Here is a 21,111-nt window from a genome sequence, read left to right on the forward strand (position 1 = left end):
AATCAGTGAAACGGTGTATAATTCGTCTTTACATTTTATAAGGGATCACGCAGAATTTCGCAACAGAGGAATTTGACCTAGAAATGCTAAAGCAAAGCAAATATTTTTCACTGTTGACTTACTGTTTTCTGACTCCCTCCCTGCTCCCCTGGCATAGCTAAGCAGAAGGCACCTTGCAAAAACATACATTTTCACAAACATGCTCTACAATCTGGGTGAAGGTGGTTTTCTTTCATTTTCCAGTGTTGTTGTTTGTGTAGTTTTCAGCCACAGGACATGCCATGTTGATAATTTACAACAAACTTGCGTGCCATGCCTTGCAAAGCAGTTTAACAGCTATGAGATGGGGTGTTTGTGAAAACTACCCAAAGCTAATAAATAGTCATATCAGCCTTTTACTGCTTGTAGCTGTCTGAGCACATATTTTCTCAAACCACTTCACTCTTGAGCAGTCATTTGTACCACGTTTGTCCTGAAACATTAAGCCTAAGTTGAGTTTTCAGGCCTGTGCTGTGTTTGTGTTTTCTTCCCCAGGAGCAGACTGTTTCATGGGGCTCTGACTACGGAAAAAGAAGGCAGGAAAATGACCTAAATAGTAACCAACGTGACGGACAACCTGGTGCAGATGTGTTTGTGGTAATTTTCCCAGTTTCAACCACAAGGAAGACACATGCATCAGCGCTCATACACGTACACCATATCTACAGATTCTGCCCTTCCCTTCCTGCCATTCGCCCCAGTCCTCCATGGATTCCTACAACTTCCACTTTGAGAGAATGAGCAACGTGGATCTGCATCCTCTGAGCATGCCTGTCAGCCGGCTTTCCCCAGCCAAGTCCAGCAGTAGCATCGTCGACCAACTTGCACACCACCAACACGGCAAAGGAGACTCTGCCTATAGCTCCTTCTCTGGTGGTTCCACTGCCCCAGACTATCCATCTCCCTTTCTTCCAGAGGACCTTCAGCCAAACTCCTTCAGCCACTATGCTGATCTTAAGTATGTAAAGTCCATTTACCATCCGACCCAGGTTCTGCAGTCTGACTCAAAGACCATGGACCAGCTCTATCGCTCAGTTGAATCTATCACCCAGGAGTACCGCAACAAAACTAACACTAATGTAAACTACCTTAACCACAATGGCAGTAACAGTGTCCATACCAACAACAAAGCACTCTCAAAAAGAGAGATGCATTTGGGGAATTCAGCCCAAAGTGCTGTCCCTCCTGTCCGTCCTCCTCCAGTTCCAGCACGCCTGGATAGTTTTATAGCTACTAAAAACTTTGAAAACATCCATCATAATAATGCTGAATTTCAGCTCCAGCAGCCTTATCAGAAGGCCAGACCCCAAGTTCGGCAGCACCATGATCTAAATGCCACAAAACCTGAGACAGCTAATGCTGATACGAGCAACTCGGACTTCACTTCTGACCCAGTATACCCAGTTTGGAGAGGCTCTCAACAGCAGCAGCCACAGGCACAGGTGCCACCAAACTACCGACCCCACCTCCAGCCTAATGATCAGACCAGGCTGCCACTGAACCCAGAATACCTATCCATCAAAGAGAACAAAGCTGCCTCTGAGCAGCAGAAGTCCGCAAACAATCTAAGCCGATCTATTCCTCGAGGCACAAGTCAGCCTGACCACCTGCCAGCCAAAACGCCCCCGAGCACTGGTGGATGTAATGGAGACCATTATAGCAAAGCTAGTAAGCGCCATCTTGAAAGTCAGCGCAAAAGGGCGCATTCTGCTTACGACTGGCTTGGTTCAGAGCCAGCCCGAGCTGCCAGCCCCTGGGGGAGTAATGATCAGAGTCTTATCAGTGGCAGCAGCATTCAGCACAAGGGTCAATACTACTTTGTCACTGGAGTGTGTAAGCTGTCTGAGTCTGGTTTGAAGACACACTCTCTTTCTGTTTGTGGTTCTGAGGCTGGAAGTGAAGTCTCTACTGTGTTGGAGACGCACAAGCTAAGAGAAAGATGCCACAGCACAATGGACAATTTGTTTAGACCTCTCCAAGAGACTTCTCGCTCTTCCAGTGGTACAATTCTAGATGAAAATGATGTTTTCACTTCTGTTACCCCAGGAAAAAATATGATCTCAGAGAGTCGGGAGCAACTTAAACCATCCTTTAAGCTGACGCAGTCCTCGCGAAGCTTCGATGCCTTAGAAGAAATCGACACAGTGCAGAATCGAGAAATTGGCCGGCACACTGCCAGCAACCCTATATTTTATTGTGGTCCCGAAAGAAGCTGCTCACAATCAGCCTCACCAACAATGGAGGATACATCACTGATTAGCAATGAGCAGTCCAACCACCACAAGAGAGACGATCATGCAAAGAGAGGGAAATGGCAGCCCTTAGGAGATGTTGCAAGTGAGAGGATAAACAAGGAAACAACCCCGCTTCTGTACCACCTCACTGGTGCCAGCAGAGCAGCATTACAGCCCAAGAATGAGCCTGGGATCAGTGTAAAAGGCAAGGAAACAGTCTTAAACAAAACAGGCCAAGGTGATGTGCCAGTAAATGACAGTGAGACACCTCCACAGGGCGACATTAGCAAGAATAATAGAGGTGATGATATTTCAGTTGCCTGTAACACCTTGGATGACTCATTTAAAAAGTACTACAAAGAGAAGCTGAAGGATGCTCAGTCAAAAGTTCTGAGGGAGACGTCATTTAAAAGGAGGGACCTGCAGCTGTCGTGGCCACACCGGATCAGGGAAAAGCCAGAGCTGAGACCTGGAGTGATTCATCGTTTCTCTTCATCACAGGACTCAGAGACTTCTAGCGACACGCTCACTCCTTCTGTAACTTCAGAAGGGATGGAGAAGGGGAGCATAAAAGAAGAAGACATCAGCGATCACATGGAGATTGGCAAAAAGCATGAAAATGAAAGTGGGAGGCCAACAAATGTTGCCCAGCCACAGGTGGCACGAATTGGAAGCAGAAAGAGACTGACTCCTGAGCAGAAGAAGATGTCTTACTCGGAGCCAGAGAAACTCAACCACCTCGGCGGTGGCCCACACCACTCAGCCTGCCGCTCATTTGGCAATGAAAGCGACGACCTGTTTGTGGATCAAAATGAGGGAGAGGAGCAGGTGCCGCAAGAAGAGCAGGGATTGGTTGAAGCACGGAGGAAGATGTTTGAGACAAGAGGTCGAGCTCTTTCAACCTCGAGCACCTCGAAGACAAACCTAAAACATCTGCGACATCAGGCTCTGGTGGATTACATGGAGCGTAAGACGGGCCATAAAGCGGCCGAACCCCAGCAACCAACGTCTCAGATACCACCTCCACCCAGACAGAGGCACTCTCTTGGGGAGAAACCATTTGACTGGCCAGGTCCCAGGTCTCTATCGGGGAATTATGAAGCTAAAAATACAAAGAAGAAGCTTAACAGACCCCACTCTGCAGGCCGAATCCTCGATTCCTCCACCAGCTCGATCAGGTACAGCTGAGAAGCTTCTTTTGGTTCTGCCTTTGTAGTGTGGATTAAATCAAGCATTTAAAATATTCTGTTTAATTTTCACAAAACAGGTATGCACAGTTCTTCTCAGCACAGTCCTGTTCAGGCCAATATGGTGGCCAGCAAAATCAGTCCAGATGGAGAGAGAGCCAAGGTCCTTCTCAGGGAAAGTCTGCATCAGCGGAGAGTCTCTTGGACCAGCCAGAACCACCCAGTTTCCTTAGGAACCGTTCCACATCCACACCGCACACACTTGAGGTAAAGTAGGCCAAATTAGTTGCAATATCATTAAAAAGCCCTTAGATGTATCCTTAATATGACATTCCTTACTAAAGTCACCTGTAGATTTCCTTTCACAGATATAGTTAATTAATTTAGAGTCTGTATTGCATTTAAAAAGCAGCAACGTAAATAATACAAAATTAAAATTAAAGCGAAATATTTCAGGTCATGTTCACTTGGCAGTGTAGTAATTTCTGACACCAGTACAAATTAAATTCAGTGTTTTTGTTCTTTTTTTGGGTCTGCAGGCAAATGAATATGAGGAGGATCTACTACCAGCTAATACTATGGAGACCAGCAGGTATGTACCAGTGCTGCAGATAATTTGGGACACTTTTATTGGGTTTTAGGTCAGAGAAGTATTAGGTCAGTGATGTGTGCACTGTGGTACAGACTATAAAGTTCAACTTGTTTCATTGTGGTACTGGAAAGTCAACACCAACTTCCTCCAGCAAACCGACATTCCTTTCAAAAGATTTACACATGGACCGTAAAAGAAGAGTAATGGACTGAACCAGTTTCAATGAGTTAGCCTACTTCTTGAAATTATGTTGATTTCGACTTTGAGTCTCCTGTTTTGAACATTGATATTTTTATTTTCTAGAAATGATTCATGTTCAGGTAAAATAGTGGCACAGTGGCTAGGACTGTTGCGAGAGGTTCGAATCAGACATCCCCATGTCTGCGTGGGTTCTCTTTGGGTACTGCAGCTGGTAGGGTTAGGTTAATTGGTGATTCAAAATTGCTTTAGGTGTGAATGGTTGCTCTTCTCTCTTTGTGTTGGCCCCTGCGGGGTACACGTCATTGCAAGGCTTTCTGCGCCAAAGTAACTTACAGTTGCCATGAATCTTTATGTCTGATTCTGTTCTTATTTTAGTTCTGAGAAGATTGCCATTAAGGAATCCTCGAGAAAGTCAGCTCCTGTGGACCATCACCAGGTCCGTGTACCGTCACAGAGGGGAAAATCCATGGAAGAGCTTGGGGTATCCCAGGTGACAAAGGTGTCAGCCCTGAGTAAAAGTTCTGAACAGCTGGATCATCTGCGGAGGTATTCGAGTGAGATGGGACGACCAGACTTTTCTGATGAAAGAGAAGCCCAGGGGCAGGAAAGAAGGAGGAAGAAACTAAGTGTTTCGGAGAAAACAGGAAAAGAGCCAGAGATTGTTGGTCAGAAGCACACTCAGGGACAGTCACAAAACCAAACCCAGAGGAAAGCCCTGTTGAAGGACAACTCAAAGGAGGATGCTACAGTCAGATCAAGGAACTCAAGTGGATCAATCTCCCCTATCTCCTCCTCTTCCCCTTCTCAGGCCAAGGTTCATCCTGCGAGTCCTGGATCTCATGGCCCTGTCACAGATCAATGCAGGTCTAGCAGATCGCCTAGTGAGACTTCCTCAAACCCACCGTCCCCTGGAGGTGAAGAGATCACTGAGAGGGAGATTAAATCCACTGCGTCCACCCCCACTCAGACAAAGCTTCCTTTTGAAAACAGATCCAGGTAAGATTAGACCCCATGTTAAAATAGGTAATGTTTCCATTTTGGGGAGAAAAAAAGTGCTAATTAAATGTGCCATACCAGTTTCTTCCTCATTTGAATTAATCAGTAACAGGAAACATTACATCAAAAAAAGATTTTGCAAATTTCATCAGGTGTAAATCTTTATCATGATTTTTTTTTTACTTCCAGCAGAGGCAGCACATCTTCTGTGACTGAATCAGAGAGGGAGCAGTCGGTGAATGAACCAAGCAGTAATGGCCAGCCACCTGATTTAAACCATGAGGTGTCTCTGAGCTGTGGCGTCACCACAGATCCTTTGCTCTGGATTCTGTCACCAGAAGAAGAGGTCAAAGAGGAAGTCAAGACTACACCTCTGACTGACAGTGTTTTCGACTCCACTAGTGCAGTCCCTCTAAAGCCGATGAGTGAAACCTCTGTGTCTCCCTGCACGTCGGTCTCCGACGAAGACATCAGTCATCAGGTGGATGAGGAGAAAGATCCGGTAATGGAAGATGAGAATGTGGGAGAAAACCAGGAGATGGAGGAAAGGAGAACACCAGAGGGAGAGACGGAGGGCCAGGAGACACCTGCTGAGAGACCTAAGTGGGAGGAGCTTGTAGAAGCAGTTGTCGGAGCCGACCAGACGTTAGCTAGAGTGCTCTATCCACTGACCAATCGTAAGACAGCGCTCATGCTGATGGAGCAGCTGCTGTCGGAGGACACACTGCTCATGGAGGAGCACTACAAGAAGAAACAAGAGCAGAATGGAGCAGCAGAAAGGTAAATGTTCATGTGCCAGAAGAAAACACTTCAGGTAAACTCAGCAGTGGTAAACAAAGCAGATGGAATGACTATTTTTCAGTTTACACTCGTGGAAAATAGAAATTGTGCTGGAGGTCTTCTTCACTCCTGAAGAAGAAGTAGTTAACGTAAAGAATGGATAATAACAGCCAAGCTAGAGTTTCCAATGGTGTGCAGCACTCAGGTAATTAGGATTTCTAGTTTGATGGGTTTCCATGAAATTTGACACTAGTTTAAACTGGCTAACGAACTGAGCTCCACTGGTGCTTCTGTTATCTTGTGTAACATCTCATCCACGGACACACCTGTATATTTGCTTACTGCTGTGCATGCACTTCTATTTCTGCTAATGTAAGCACACTTCAGATACAAAGAGAATGTGCAGATGCATTTCAGAGTATTTAAATATGCAGAAAACATTTGGACTTTGCTCAGTTAACTCTGTGTTGCTGTTAAAATGTGGCCTGCCTGAAACAAACATGTCATTTGAGCATGTCTATATTGTGACAGCAGGAATCGAGTTGTTTTAACATAACCAAATTTCATTGCAGTGCTGAAACAGTGGAAGGGTCGGAAACCTCTCCCTGTCCCCCTGCTCCTGACAGTGAGAAATCAGCAGACCTGCAAAGCAAAACTGACATCACAGAGAAGAAGGTAATCATCATTTTATGCAAATAGTGAGTAGTTTAGTTCAACGCGCATTACAGAGCAAGTATAGCTTAATCGTTTTTTCAACATTAAAATTCCTCACGACAAGTAAGAAGAAATAATTCATTAGTTGAAAAACATTCAAGACATCCCTATGAGACCAAAGGTCTGTCTGCTTTATGGGTAAAAATACTCTGTATGTCTCAAATCACTGCTTTGTTAAATGAGTGAAAGCCAGACAGAATGAGCACTGCTTTTATGTGAACAGTTTGAACTGTGGCCTCATTCAGTTTTAATTTTTAAACCAGAGCCTCTGGTGATTTCATATTGATACCATCTGTAAGCTATTTGGCCTTAAGTGGACTATTCAAGCAGCAATAGTTCTGTCTCTTATCACATGATATGCCGTCTGCCTCTTATCAGTGTCTCCCTCTTGTCTAATGTTTGGCTTAGCAAGTAACTCCCCCCTGTTCCTTGCTGCCATGCACACTCACTGCTAGTACAGTGGCATGGTTCCACGGCAGCAAATGTAAAAAAAACCCATATTTTTAACTGGTTTATATCCAGCCTTTTTTCACCACATCTCATTTATCTAAAGCGTCTCAAACTGTTCTCTTTGTTCCTTTCAGCGTTTGTTGGCTTCGTACATCGAGGACCGTCTGCGCTCTTATGAAGAGACGCGTGGAGCCCTCCAGGTAGAGGTTCAGGAGAACACAGCCCGCGGGGAAGCGCTACAGGTGCTGGTCTGTGAGCGTTGTCTCCCCGTGGAACTGGAGAGGTACAACCTGTTCATAGGTGACCTGGAGCGGGTGGTCAGTCTGCTGCTGTGCCTGTCTGCTCGGCTGGCCAGGGTACAGAACGCCCTGAGCACCGTGGATGAGAACACTGATGCTGAGGAGAAGGTGGGGAACCAGAAACATTGACTCTGACTGGCTGATTCTGCATGCCAACTATTGTGAAAATAACGCTGGATAATTCATTTAGTATTTTTAATTAGCGTTACATAATTGTTTACCAGGGATTGTTTTGAAAACTCTCCAAAATTCTCCAAGTTTCTGCAAAGAAAACCCACAATCACTCAATCCTTCTTGCCTTTGTTTTGACTCAGATTTGGATTTTCATGAACACATAACAGTCATTCACATTACATAACACATATAATTGAAAAAAATTAAAAGCATTTTAGATCAAATGATCTGATAATAATTTTTTAATGAACTCTCTCAAATACACCAGCATGTGCTCAATGTATTTTGATGCCATTCACACGCTGATGCTGTTTACACATAAACACTAAATCATGTGAGTAAAAGCATACTGTCAGCGAGTGCTCCTGGGAGAAATGCGACGTCACTAAGCTTAAGGATCTCAATATACACTGTGGCTCATTAGGAGCTCCTGGCAAAAAGACCACGGAGAGCGAGTGTTAGAAGTGTGCAGCTGCTCCCATGCCCTCAGCTATACTCTTGTTCTGTTTACTTTAGAACAGCAAACACGCCACTTGGGGAAAAGTTGAAGGGCAGCTGTAATGGAGTCAAGGTTTCTCACTTTGTGGAATTTAAAAAATGCTGCTGGGTTTATCTGGGCTTAATTGCCACTTTTCAGCTTATCAAATGTTTGAAGATTAATTTGATTAATCGATAGGGGCTTCACTTAAAAGAGTTTTCATGTTGCTAATTTCTTCTCCTAAATAATTTCCGCGCTCTCTTAATTAATCATTAATCCAGTGGCCACGTCACAGGCGTAACACGAGTTCTGGCTGTGCTTTCTTGCGCTCTCTGAATAACCTGTTTCAGTGTTTCCAGCATAATTTTTTGTATGTTTGCATGGATGCATTAGACCTCCAGATTTTCCCCCTGAAAAGACTCTTTGTTAGCCCTGTGCTCTGTAATAGCAGCGCTGAGCGTGCTGCATACTGAGGGCTTGTTAGAGGGCTCATTTGTTTTCTCGCTGTTATCAGCAACACTGGTATTTACACTGACTCATCGAAACTCCAACCCAGTTTCGATGACATTTGTTACTACCCTGCCCTCTGTTGACACAAGGAAACACTGCACCCTCTGTCCTGTAGCTGTTTGAAACATAATCGTGCAACTTTCACTCCTCTTTATTTCCTGTCACTTATAAAAACACCCCAAAATATGAGACAAAATGTCACATGATTGTTTTAGGGATTTATTTTGGTTATCAACATGTGTCTAATAGAGAGGAAATGTAGCCTTTTAACTCTATCACTTAGAATTGATCATTTTTTCTCTTTGCGTTTCCACGCAGCAATCTCTGGACAGTCGCCATCGTCTGCTATGCAAACAGAGGGAGGATGCCAAAGATCTGAAGGATAACTTGGATCGCAGAGAAAACCTCGTCTCCACCTTCCTGTCACGCCAGCTGTCTGCTGAACAGCTACAGGACTACCGGCGCTTCGTCCAGACCAAGGCGTCGCTGCTCATCCGGCAAAAGGACCTGGAGGAGAAGCAGAGGCTGGGAGAGGAGCAGCTGGAGGCCCTTACCGGCAGCCTGGATCTGTAAGGGGGAAGTTTTGGATTTGCTTCGCTTACCTAAAATGAGGATGGCTTCTTCAAAATGAGACATGTAGAGACATGTTGGCTTTGTAGAGGTCCAGCTGGTCTCTGCAACCCTTTGCACTCTGTCATGACTGTTTTGGTCATTGAAAAGAGTTTAGCAGAGTTACAGCAAGACCCACGATACCCCTCTTCTATTTGTTTATATAGGCAGTGCATGGGGTGAGCAGTAATGACTGAAGTTGCTTACCTTCCTGTCATCTGCTGAGACTCATAAATGCTCACTGACTCCGCCCACCACTGTTTCCAGGCTTGTCCCACTACGGTACATCTTTTACTTCGAACAGGAGTGAACTGTTTTTGTTTGGGGGGTTTTCTGTGTGCCTTGATGATAGCTGAAGCTGTGGAACATTTTCCATTAGAGCTGCTGTGGGGACACTTTTTAGCAATGCAGAAACCCTCCCTTCACTTTTCATTAGTGCTTCAGCCCTGTATCTGCACCTGTGGAAACCTACTATAAGCTTTAAGATTGTATTTGAGCAGCGGGAGGACGCCAGCGAAAGAAAGCAGTCTGAAAGAGAGCGATGTACTGTATCATATCAGTAAAAATGTTCAATAGATGTAGAAGATTTAATCTTTTTTTAATGTTCTTATTTCTAAATGTGTTTCAAATGAAGGCACTAAAAACCAAAAAAAAAATAGGTGAATGGAAAAAAGCACTTTGTAAAAAAAAAAACCTAAATGCACATTTCTTCAAATCAGATTCAAGATCATTTCAAGTGGAAGCCTTACTCCATCCATTTAAACAATATTTCTTCCTGTTTCAGGTTCGTTTTAAATAGGAATGTTGAAGTGATCTTTTTTAAAAGGTACACGAGTGCATCAATCAGCATGAAAAATTGTGTACAAATTCTTTTCCAGTTAATTTCATTAAAGCCTTGATGATTTATACTGGAATAGTTCTTCATATGGAGGTGCTAAGCCTCATAAAAGCAGATTACACATAAGCAACAATTATATCACTGAGTACTTTGCTCCCCAATGTCCTTTTGTCGCATAGCCGATTCTTGATACTTGAAATGCCTTTTGTTTTAAGTTTTTTAATGAGAAAAATTCGCAATCTTCAATTCAGGCGTCTTAGACTGGTTTCCTGTTCTCTACCTCCACAGAGTAGCCCCCTCTAGAAACACGTGATGCTTGTTTCATTTTACACACTTCTCTTAAGTTAAAGGCTGTTTCTGAAAGTACAAACACACTTTACCCGCACATCCACTCACCTTTAACTGCACCACTGTTTCCCCATTAAAATCTGTCAGCTAGTTTTCATAGTTTTATACATTTCTGTTCTCACAGAACCTTCAGTCCAACACTTTTGAGAGCAGTTTAATGTTGCTGTTCGTCACTGTGTGCGCGCGTGCTTGTGTGTGTGTGTGTGTGTGTGGCTGTCTGCGTGTGTGTGCGTGTTGAACAGAAAGACAGAACTCCTTTTGGTATTTGCCGTGTTAACTTTCAGCAAAACTCCTGTGAAGGTGATTGAAATGTCATCGTCTCTCAGGAATCTACACCTGCTGGCTAATATATATATATATATATATATATATATATATATATATATATATATCCACACTGTATTGCTTGTGGGTTATGTATGTTATATTTATGGAATAACGACCACAAAGACGCAGTAGCAGTCTCAAAAATTTTAAAATAGTAAATAAAAAGTGATTAACAATAAATCAGTTTTTCTCAGTAACTACGTGCCCTTTTACCTTGGATAAATATTTCCATGTTTTTGTGGTAAACAGTTTTTCCACCTTGGCCACCACCCCTGAAACATTTCTCTGGAGATTTATGACTCTGACCGCTTCAGTTTGCTAAACAAACGTATGCTTGTTTTGGCCTTTGTGCTGACGCAAGGCTGGAGTGTTAGAGAGGCTGAATGCCGTTCCGTTCAGCCTGCTGGAATTCCTAAAGAATCCAAAAGACCGGCATTTTTGGAGAAACAGAAGACCCTTGGCTGCACGCGGATAAATGTTGGTTTTTGCTACTGTACGTGTGCGCAGTTTCCTGAGTCACTGCTTGTTTCTCTCTTTCAATCACAGCTGTGTTTAGCTGAAGGAAAAGGCGGGTTTGATCCAAAAACTGCAGATTTGTGACACTGATACGAGGAGAATTTGTGTTAAAGCCAAGAGAAGCAAAGACATTTCAGTGAGTCCCGACTGCCAGCAGCAGACATTCGTAAACCCACCTCTTCTGGCATGTCTCACACCTGTTTTCTGTCAAGAGTTGTTGTTTTGTGCCTGTTTGGAGTTCCAAATTCCATCATGTTTGTAATATTGTGAATAAATTAAGCTCACACTCATTCCTCCTTTGTTTTTTCCCCCCTCAAAGCAAATAATGGCATATTTGTCTAGGATTTAAGGTTGGTGCTACCATTGCAGGATTCACTGTGGGAGACCAGTAAAGACATAACATTTTATCTCATTATTTCACAAATGGGAGATCCTGTTTGGGCTTTCAAATCAGAGCTCGCCTCTGCCCTCTACAGGCAGATCAACACATTGTTTCTGAAAGTCCAAATTTTCCTAGCAGAGAACCTCCTGTGAGCCTGTTTTGTTCTTAATCTGCATTTTTTTTAATTAAAAAATGATATTGTGGAGATAATACATACATCATCTATGCATGTAAACTAAATATTTTTTAAAATACATTTTTTATTAATGTGGACTACACTCACTTGACACTTTATTTGTTGCTAGTAGCAGGTTGTCCCCCTGTTGCCTTTCAGAACTGCTTTAATTCTTCGTGGAATAATTTCAGCATGGTCAGCTATAATACTGTGCCAAACATATCCCCCACACCTTTAAACCACCACTAGCAGCCTGAACCTTTGATACAAAGCAGGATTTATTCATGCTTTTATGGCCTTTACACCAACTTCTGATTACACTATCTGAATGAAATTGATGCTCATCGGACCACGTGGCATTTTTCCAGTGAGGCTGGGATTTGAAGCCTCAGTGTTTGTTTTTAGCTGATAACAGTGGCAACTGGTGTGACCTTCTTCTGCTATAATGCAGTTGCTTCAAGGCTGGACATACTGTGCATTCAGAGATGCTCTTCTCCATAACTGCCTTCCTATCAGCTCGAAGGCCATTCTCTAAACTATGGCATCAACAAGATATTTTCACCTAGGGAACGAAAATATCCAGTATTTTCTGTTAAATCACCTAAATCACTTATATCACCTTTCTTCGTCATTCTGATGCTCAGTTTGAACTTCAGCTGGTCTGCTTGATCATATCTAAATGCACTGAGGTTGTGTCGTGTATCTTACTTTGATTATATAATCGTGTTAACAAACAGATATAAGGTATACCAAATGACATGAAAGTCTGGACCAAAATCAATAGGAAGATTAACAGAAATATTATCCTATTTAACTGATGGAAAAAAGACTGTGTGGTTTCAAAGTAACACTAACTGATGCTGTCTTCCGCCTCTCGTGTCTTTCAGGCCTCGCTGCTCCCATTTGTTTAGTCAGTGGGATGCCTTCGAGGATGTCAGCACATGCTTATTAAGAGACACAAAATGAAATGAGCAAAGAAATGGTTGGTTTTGTTTTGGAAAGTGGCAGAGAAATCCCCAGGTGGACGAGAAGAGACGCCACGCAGCACTTGGAGTACTTTGCAAACCAACAAAAACAAAACAAAACAGATTCCCAGAGAAGCAGCGGTGTCATACAACACAACTCTGAGCATCCTAAACAAGCGAGATCTTGTTTCCAAGACACTGATTGCATGGCAATTTGGTTTAGCATCATTACAGAGACAGTATAAAGATATACTCCAGACAGCAAACGGGAGGATATAGCATGGTGAAGCACAGCTGCAGCAGCAGTTCTGTCACAGCGCCAGATAATGAAGAGCTTTGCTGCTGATAATCACCGACTGTATCCACGGCAATGTGGGGAAACAGAAAACTCAAGCATATATTCCACAACCCCCCCCCCCCCCCCCCCCCTTTATGTAACCATATAACTGTGTTAAAATGACCAGAAGACACAGTGCCTGCAGGAGGTGAGGAGGATTCTTTATCAAAGTGGGTGACTCAGTGATGTCTCTGCCAGGAGCTCAGATTAGTGGTTTTAAAGCTTGCTTTTCAACCTGAACTCTGAACCCTCTGCCCTCAGGAATGTCAGCACACCTTGTGTTGGCCTCCACCTTCTGGCAGTCATTACTCACCTCGGTTATGAAAACTAACAAAGGCTTGGTCTCAGTCTAACTAGGCTGCGGTAAAATGGTATATGGCTATGATTTATTGCCACTATATATTCCTGCTGAACAGTGTACAATATGAATGCCAGGCCTTTCTCAATATACTCAGTATCCACTTTATTAGGTACACCTGGTCCGCCATAAATGCTTCAATGATATCTATAAATACATTACGTTGACACCGTCACAGAGGTGTTCATTCATTTATATGTTTTAGCATTGAGGTCAGTATTACTGGACTGCTGAGAGGTGGTTCGATCTACAGAGCACCTTACAGACAGCTCTCAGCATAATGTTACATAACTATGATTTTACCAGGATTTACACATTTCCAACAATGCAATGAAAAAAGTCAAACATTATGGGCCATAATAAATATTGCAAGACTGCCGTGGTGCACTGCCTTACATTGTTAGGAATCATTACATAATGCAGAGAAATAAATGTGCACTTTATGTGACTAAGGGGGCTGTTGGCAGGCGTCATTTGTAATAATAATAATAATAATAATAATAATAATAATAATGGATTGCATTTATATAGCGCTTTTCGAGAACTTCAAAGCGCTGTACAATTCCAGTATTCATTCACTCTCACATTCACACACTGGTGGAGGCAATCTACAGTTGTAGCCACAGCTGCCCTGGGGCAGACTGACAGACTGAATTGTGTTGTTTTATTAAATTTACTGCTAAAATTACAGACATTAGAAATGTGGGTTGTGTGCAATACACCTACTAGAACTAGGCTGGACCCCCTATTTGCCTTTAGAGCTGCCTTGGTCTCCATGGCACAGATTCAACAAGGTGCTGGAAACATTGCTCACAGATTTTGGTCTATGTTGACACAATAGCATCACACACTTACTGCAGATTTAACAGCTGCACATCTATGATGTGAATTTCCTGATCTGCCACACCTCACAGGTGCTCTGTTGGATTGAAATCTAGTGACTGGACACCAGTACAGTCAAGTCATTGCCATGTTCACCAAACCAGTTTGAGATTATTTGAATTTTTTGAAATGGGGCACTATCCTACAGGAAGCACCAGAAGGTGGGTCCCCAACCGGCCACAGCTGATGGCCACCCCTCCTTCAGCATGGTTCTGCTGGAGGTTTCTTCCTGTTAAAAGTTCGTTTTTCCTTCCCACTGTCGCCAAACCATTTGCTCATAGGGGGTCATATGATTGTTTTCGAGTCTACCTTCGAGTCTACCTCTGTCAGTGCACCCCAGGGTGGCTGTGGCTACAATGTAGCTTGCCATCACCAGTGTGTGAATGTGTGTGTGAATGGGTGGATGACTGGATATGTAAAGCGCTTTGGGGTCCTTAGGGACTAGTAAAGCGCTATATAAATACAGGCCATTTACCATTTCATTTCATTTACCTTACAATATAAGGTAGGGTGAATAACCTATTAAAGCACACTTAAAGAAGTGTGATTATTACCTGGGAATACCTGGTAGTTTCTATGTAATAAGCAGGAAACAGCGCTGCAAAGTGGCCTGTTTCCATTTAATAATACATTGATAACCTATTAAAGCTAACTTAAAGAAATGTGGTAGTTTCTAAGAGGCCCAAAGTCTGCCAAGAAAATATCTCCTGCACCATTACATCATTACCACCAGCAGTCTCAACTGCTGATACAAGGCAGGATGGATCCATGCTTTCATGCTGTTTACACTGATCTTATTATCCAGTTTTGGTGAGCCCACACGCATTGTAGATAAGTTTCCTGTTCTTATCTGAAAAAGCGTCACACAGTGTGCTCTTCTGCTTTGATGTTTGACATGTCGTGCTTTCAGAGATGCTCTCCTGCATACTTTGGTTCTTAAGAGTGGTCATTTCAGTTACTGTTTCCTTCTCATCAGCTTGAAGCAGTCTGGCCATTCCCCTCTGACTTCTGGCATCAGTGAGATATTTTCACCCAGAGAACTGCTGCTCACTGGATGTTTTCTCTTTTTTTCCATTGCCATTCTCCATAAACATGGTAGTGTGGCAAAAATACCAGAAGATCAGGAGTTTTTTTTAATACTTGAAACATCCATAACCACGCTCTGTTCAAAGTCACTCGCATAAATCACCTTTCTACTCCATTCTGATGCTCCGTTTGAACCTTGGCAGGTCCTCTTGAACCGTGTCTACATGCCTAAAAACACTGAGTTGCAGCCAAATGATTGGCTAATTAGACATTTGTGTTAATGCTTGTTTACATTAAAAACATGTAAAAAGTTAACAAGGATTTGAACAGGATTTCCGTTACGAATTTGCTGTCAGATAGTGCTTTTTTTTTCCTTTATGGTTTGCTACAGTAGTGCACTTTTAGGCTTGTAGCAGTATAACATTACTAGGACAACATTTAATTATGGATTGCTCTGATTGCTCTCTATGGTACAGTTTAATCCTTAAACACTCATATGTTTATGTGCATTAACAGTTTGACATCAGCTCTATGTGCTGACTCTCCTAGCTCTCTGAACCCGTGTTGGCTTTCCTCCCCGCAGCAGCCACAGAAAAGAACATTTGCTTAATAAAGCCCAGAGGCTCTGAGATGAAACATCATCTTGACGTACAAACAATGTACGCTTCTGGGAAAGTGACATAACGAGACACGCAAGAAGCAGAGGGAGACGAGTCAAGGGCAGGCGAACGGCGGGATAGTGAGCTGGCCTACTATTTCTAAATGTTGCTATTTCTTCCCGCTCTCTCCTGCCTCTCGTTTACCTCCAGTTTGCAGCACACGCAGAGTTAAGTGTATGCAAAGCTCGTTCTGATCTTTCAGCCACGCACATTCAATGCCAGATGCTTACCTGGCTTAATCACAGCTGTCTCGACAAGTCAGGAGATGTAGCCAAGCCTGGAGAATTACTTGGCAAATACAGGGGCATTAATGATTTATGGAGCACCTGTGCGGCCTTAATGAATGATACAAGTTGTACCCCCCCCCCCCCTTTTTTTTTTTGTTGTAAATTTGATTATGTTACAGTGAAATCCAGAGTCGGCTTCCTTCGGGGGAATTTTTTAATGCTTTACAGCCTTTAATAATTAATCTATTTTAAAGTGAAGCAGTGAATAGCTTAGTCTTCTAAACCTGCCCTCAGTGGCACAAATATTTAAGTCTCTTCTTTCCAAAACAATTATATTTTTCTCTACTGGAAGTTTAATTCCCCTATAAATTAACACCTCGTTTTTTTCCCCTGTTTGCGCATGCCTGCTTTGTGAGATCACTGCACTGCATTTCTTGCTCATAAATGAAAACACAGAGCAAGTCAAGTCTTGATCTCAGTAAATGAGTAACAGAATGTCTTTATTCTGCATTCACTTCCTGTCAGTATGTACGCTTTAGTTTGAAATCAAAAGAAGAATAAGAACGGGTACTTTGACAAAAACAAAAAAAGATCAACCAGATTAAAGCTAAAATTAAGTCTACAGAAGAAAAAACAAGGAAAAATGTAAGTACCATCCTAACACTCCATGTGTGATATATAAACACAATATGAAATCATCTTAAATTTTACATACTATATACATACTACACCTCAACGGGTGTATTTAGAAGTTAAACACTTATTGAGACCTACTCCTTTTTTTTACAAAAAAAGAGGGTTATTCTCACCTTAAACAACAAAAATGAAGACAAGGCTTCATAAGAACACAATGAAACAACTCAATCACCGAGAGGAACATTTCCTATATTCATTCAGTTTGTTGTTTTTCAGCTGGTCTGTGAAGTTATGTAGTGATGTACTATTTTTTTCCACTTTGTCTGTACAATTGTTCCACATGCTAACTCCTGTGACTGTAATGCTGTGATATTATACATTAGTCCTTATTACCAGTTTGCTGAACACGCAGATTCCTCTCAGGTGATGATGCTTTGGTCTTAATTGAAATGACTCAGTAGAAAATTCTCTGTACAACTTTAAAGCTCAGTTCAATTGAAAACAGACAGACTAAAGGGGCCACACCTACAAAAGCCCACGCTTGTGTGAGTAATAAGACGACTCACAGGAGCCACCATTGTCTGACATTCACCTCATGCAGGTAACGTCACACACAGCATCTGCTGACCTCGAGGTTTTTTAAATCTTTTCTCTTTGATCTTAACCACTTAAATTGTGTTTCTATAGAATCCCTCCACATGTTTTTTGTATCATTATCTCCAATAATAACTGCAGAAAGTAGGCTAAAAATAAAAAAAGAGAGCATTAACCAAATCCTTTGAAGGTCATTGGTGTGTTTTCCGTCAGGGAAGAGCTTTGCTTTCACATAAAAACATCTGACATGGGCCTGTGCCTGAAGCCGGTGCCGCTGTCTTCTCCCTCTTCGATGGGGTCGTTGTTCAGGGAGTACAGCCCCGGCCGCTGCTTGTGCTTCTTTTTGTGGCCTGTCACGTTTGGTTGAAAGAGGCGGCTTATTGAATGCAGGCCCTTGGAGAGATCCGGGAACAAATCCAGCTCCTCTTTCTCATGCAGGGCCCTGTCCTCTGCCGGCTGGGGTTTGGGCTTACAAAGCATCTCTCTCACAGACTCAGAAACGTCTTTGTGGAGATAGTGGTAGGCCTTCTTGCCATAGTTGTCCCTGATGCTTATGTTGGCTTCGTACTCCTTCACCAGTATGCCAATGATATATTGCTTGTCATGCAATGCAGCAATGTGCAAAGGAGTGTATCCCCCGTGTGTTTTTGCATTGATGTCAACGTGAACCCCTCCTTGCCTGGCTTTTTCGATAATCTTCACAAGCATGTCGCTGTTCCCAGTTTTGGCTGCCCAGTGCAGAGCAGTGAACCCTGACATGAAGTCCTTCTTCTCAGCCAGCTGGTTGTCTCTGAGCAGCAGGCCGTAAACCTGGCTCCAGTGGCCGGCGGCGCAACTGACGAGCCACTGATGCTCTGAGTGCTCCAGGGGAAACATAGAGGGAATCCTGGTGTCTTTGTGCTCCTCTGATGCCTTGGTGCTCTTCGCTGCCCTCCTTAGTTGGGGTGAGCCGGTGCTGCCGCCCCTCTCCGCCGAAGGCATCCTTCTCTTGTCCCTGAAAGCATCCGTTTTTGGGTGTTCTTCGGGTTCATCTGGGTCAGGCTTAAGTTTGTTTCTCTTGTCCCTGAAAGCATCCATTTTTGGGTGTTCTTCGGGTTCATCTGGGTCAGGCTTAAGTTTGTTTCTCTTGTCCCTGAAAGCGTCTGTTTTTGGGTGTTCTTCGGGTTCATCTGGGTCAGGCTTAAGTTTGTGGATCTCCACTTTAGTGGCGCTGGGGGGCATCCTCAGAGGCAAGGCATATGGCTTGCTCTTTACGGGCGCATTTGAGCAGTTAAATCCCTTTCTATCCTGCAGCTGGACATCAACATTCAGCGACCTTTTAAGTCGTACACTTGCAAATTTACTCCTTTGCAGTGCCATCTGTATGGGAGAAAGCAGTTCTGTGGGATGGTCACTACTTTCACTTGCCTCTTCCTGATCAGGTTCAGTAACAGCTGATTGTACACCTCCCTGATCCTCAGAGCTTCCAGCCTGCGCAGGTGGGCGCTGCTGCTCACCTGTCAGCGGGATCTTTTCATTTTCAGGCTTTTCCACATGGATCTTTGGACCTTCCAACAAATGCTGATAGGTTTTCCGCAGGACAACATACCGTTCGCCGTCGATTTCTTTCACAAACGCTACATTGTTGACAAAAGTCTTGAAAAGCTCCCTATTCCGTTCTCTTTCTTCGGGATCCGCGGTGTCCACCGACTCTCTGAACTTATCAACCAGGTCGGATTTCTTCACTCTTCCACCCTCCGCTACCAGCAAAGACAGGATGGATTCTTGTGTCAAAATCATTATTAAAGCTGTAAAAGAAAAAAGCGAAAGCTCCTTACAGCTGCGCGGTGTGTTACACCTTTATCCGTGTGACGGTACAGACCGCTTTACCTGGACGCTCCCTCTCCTCCCCACACCTGGAGGAGGCTCTTTCCGGGGAAAGTGAGGACGTGGACAATTTGAATAATGTATGTACATATTTTACTATGAGCAAAGTAGTTCAACATTCTTATGCTCAAAAATTTCGGTAAATCAACAAAGTAGACCTCAGTAAAATAAAACAAAAAGCATCACTTTGTTCCTATTCGTAGGCTACAAGTACATATAAATGATAAGGAGAAAATATTTGGTAATTAGGCTAAAAATGTTGGATTAGGCTCACATGAGGTGTTAAAATGTAGGTACTGTACTCACAAACATGAAATGTTTGTAATAAGGATTATACTTTATATGCAAGGGTTATACTTCAAACTGAAACATTGAAAATATTACACTTTAAATAATATTAATCATAATAATGATAATAAAGTAATAAATAAATAAATAAATAAATAATAATATACAAACTAATGCAGCCACATTAAAAAAAGTAATTTCCCCCTTTTCAAGAAACGCAAACAAACAAAATAAGTTGTTGTAAACAATGGTGACAATGGAATTTAAAGATTAAAATAATAAATAAATAAATAAATAAATAAATAAATAAATCATTGTGGTTACAATCTAGTTACATATATTTTATAATGAAATGTGGGCTCATTATTTCTTTTTTGTATTTTGAAAATGTCATATAGGTTATATAATCTGTTACCATCACTGACTGTAAATAAAAGATGGACATAGCAACGTGACCTCACCCATCTGATTGGAAGCATCATTGTTGTGGCTGTTGTGGCCATCCTATCTTGTTGACTGCATTGGGCTAATAAATTGCTGCAATTTTACTCCACAAAACTGAACCAAAGACTTCTTTGATAGTCTGTACCTCGCAGCGAGCCATAGTATTTGTCAGATAATTTCACCACATACGATTTGATATCGCCAGGTTAGTTTTGTTCCTATCTTATATATCTTATATCTTCATCATAATGTTGTTCCAGAATAAACATTACAACTGGTCAGTCATGTTGTGTGAGCATTCAGTTAGCATTAACCAAGAAGTTAACTAAAGCAATGAAAAACTATCCCAAGCAAACCAGGATGAGGAACCTAAATGTGGCTAACAGCAAACCTAACTTTATTATTTAATTGCATTAATTAATAAGGAAAACACTTGAAATGCTTAACATTTGTTTCAGAAGAGATTTTTATATAAACAAATGGATTTTTTTGTCCTTTCTCATCACAGTCATCAAGCTATGACATCACATCAGCATTGTGGACCAACATTATTATAATGATGCAGGAACACCACCAACATGGCCATACAACACATCACTATCACGGCAGACTGTGCCTGTCAATCAGACAGTCACACACCTAACTCCAGTATCCACATGGATGAGTTATGCATCTCCCCAATGAAGGGGGGCACTATCCATAGAGGCCAAAAGCCTTTTTGTACCAGCCTTTTAAAATGCCGCTTAGTCACTTTAACTTCTTTTAATTCTTCCAGTATGTGCTCTTGAGATCCTCAAAGACGCAGTGCAACTCTTTCTGACCTTCCTTCTATTTCTCCTGATAAAGTTGGGCACTTTAACATCAACATTGTAATTAATACAGACTGACTTACTCATCGAGGAGGCTGCAAGTGGACATTAGAAGAACTGCAGTTTGTGGCATGTGCGAGCTTGACTTTTGAGTACTGGAGGTTTGCCACT

At 42.6% G+C, this 21,111-nt stretch overlaps 2 protein-coding genes across 11 annotated transcripts in view; one reads left to right on the forward strand and one right to left on the reverse strand.

Annotated features, from left to right (window-relative positions):
• shroom1 (shroom family member 1) overlaps positions 1-11,582 on the forward strand; it is a 31,780-nt gene extending 20,198 nt beyond the window's left edge. For 6 of the 9 annotated variants that reach the window (XM_040032189.1, XM_040032186.1, XM_040032185.1 and 3 more), the window contains 8 exons: positions 535-3,451; positions 3,541-3,727; positions 4,000-4,052; positions 4,629-5,249; positions 5,439-6,029; positions 6,602-6,704; positions 7,328-7,600; positions 8,973-11,582. In XM_040032189.1, coding sequence (XP_039888123.1) covers positions 747-3,451; positions 3,541-3,727; positions 4,000-4,052; positions 4,629-5,249; positions 5,439-6,029; positions 6,602-6,704; positions 7,328-7,600; positions 8,973-9,227 — 4,788 coding nt within the window. In that variant the 5' untranslated portion in view covers positions 535-746 and the 3' untranslated portion in view covers positions 9,228-11,582. The remainder of the gene's footprint in view (positions 1-534; positions 3,452-3,540; positions 3,728-3,999; positions 4,053-4,628; positions 5,250-5,438; positions 6,030-6,601; positions 6,705-7,327; positions 7,601-8,972) is intronic. The other 3 variants (XM_040032193.1, XM_040032191.1, XM_040032190.1) reach the window with 3 other exon arrangements.
• Positions 11,583-17,213: 5,631 nt separating this feature from the next.
• LOC120733781 (ankyrin repeat domain-containing protein SOWAHB-like) lies at positions 17,214-19,428 on the reverse strand. 2 transcript variants are annotated; one of them, XM_040032195.1, is made up of 2 exons: positions 18,703-19,428; positions 17,214-18,633 (listed from the first exon to the last, which is right to left on the reverse strand). In XM_040032195.1, the coding sequence occupies exons 1-2, from the start codon at positions 19,310-19,312 to the stop codon at positions 17,762-17,764; spliced, it is 1,482 nt and encodes a 493-aa protein (XP_039888129.1). In that variant the 5' UTR covers positions 19,313-19,428; the 3' UTR covers positions 17,214-17,761. The 2 variants fall into 2 exon arrangements, with proteins under 2 accessions (XP_039888129.1, XP_039888128.1); XM_040032194.1 differs by having other exon boundaries at positions 17,214-19,427.
• Positions 19,429-21,111: the final 1,683 nt, after the last annotated feature.

The sequence above is a fragment of the Simochromis diagramma genome, unplaced genomic scaffold (assembly GCF_900408965.1).
Source record: "Simochromis diagramma unplaced genomic scaffold, fSimDia1.1 OVJJ01000216.1, whole genome shotgun sequence".
Classification (NCBI taxonomy): Eukaryota; Metazoa; Chordata; class Actinopteri; order Cichliformes; family Cichlidae; genus Simochromis; species Simochromis diagramma.

Coding starts and splice junctions, on each gene's coding strand:
- LOC120733781 (XM_040032194.1), bottom strand. CDS start 19,312: ATGATTTTGACACAAGAATCCATCCTGTCTTTGCTGGTAGCGGAGGGT.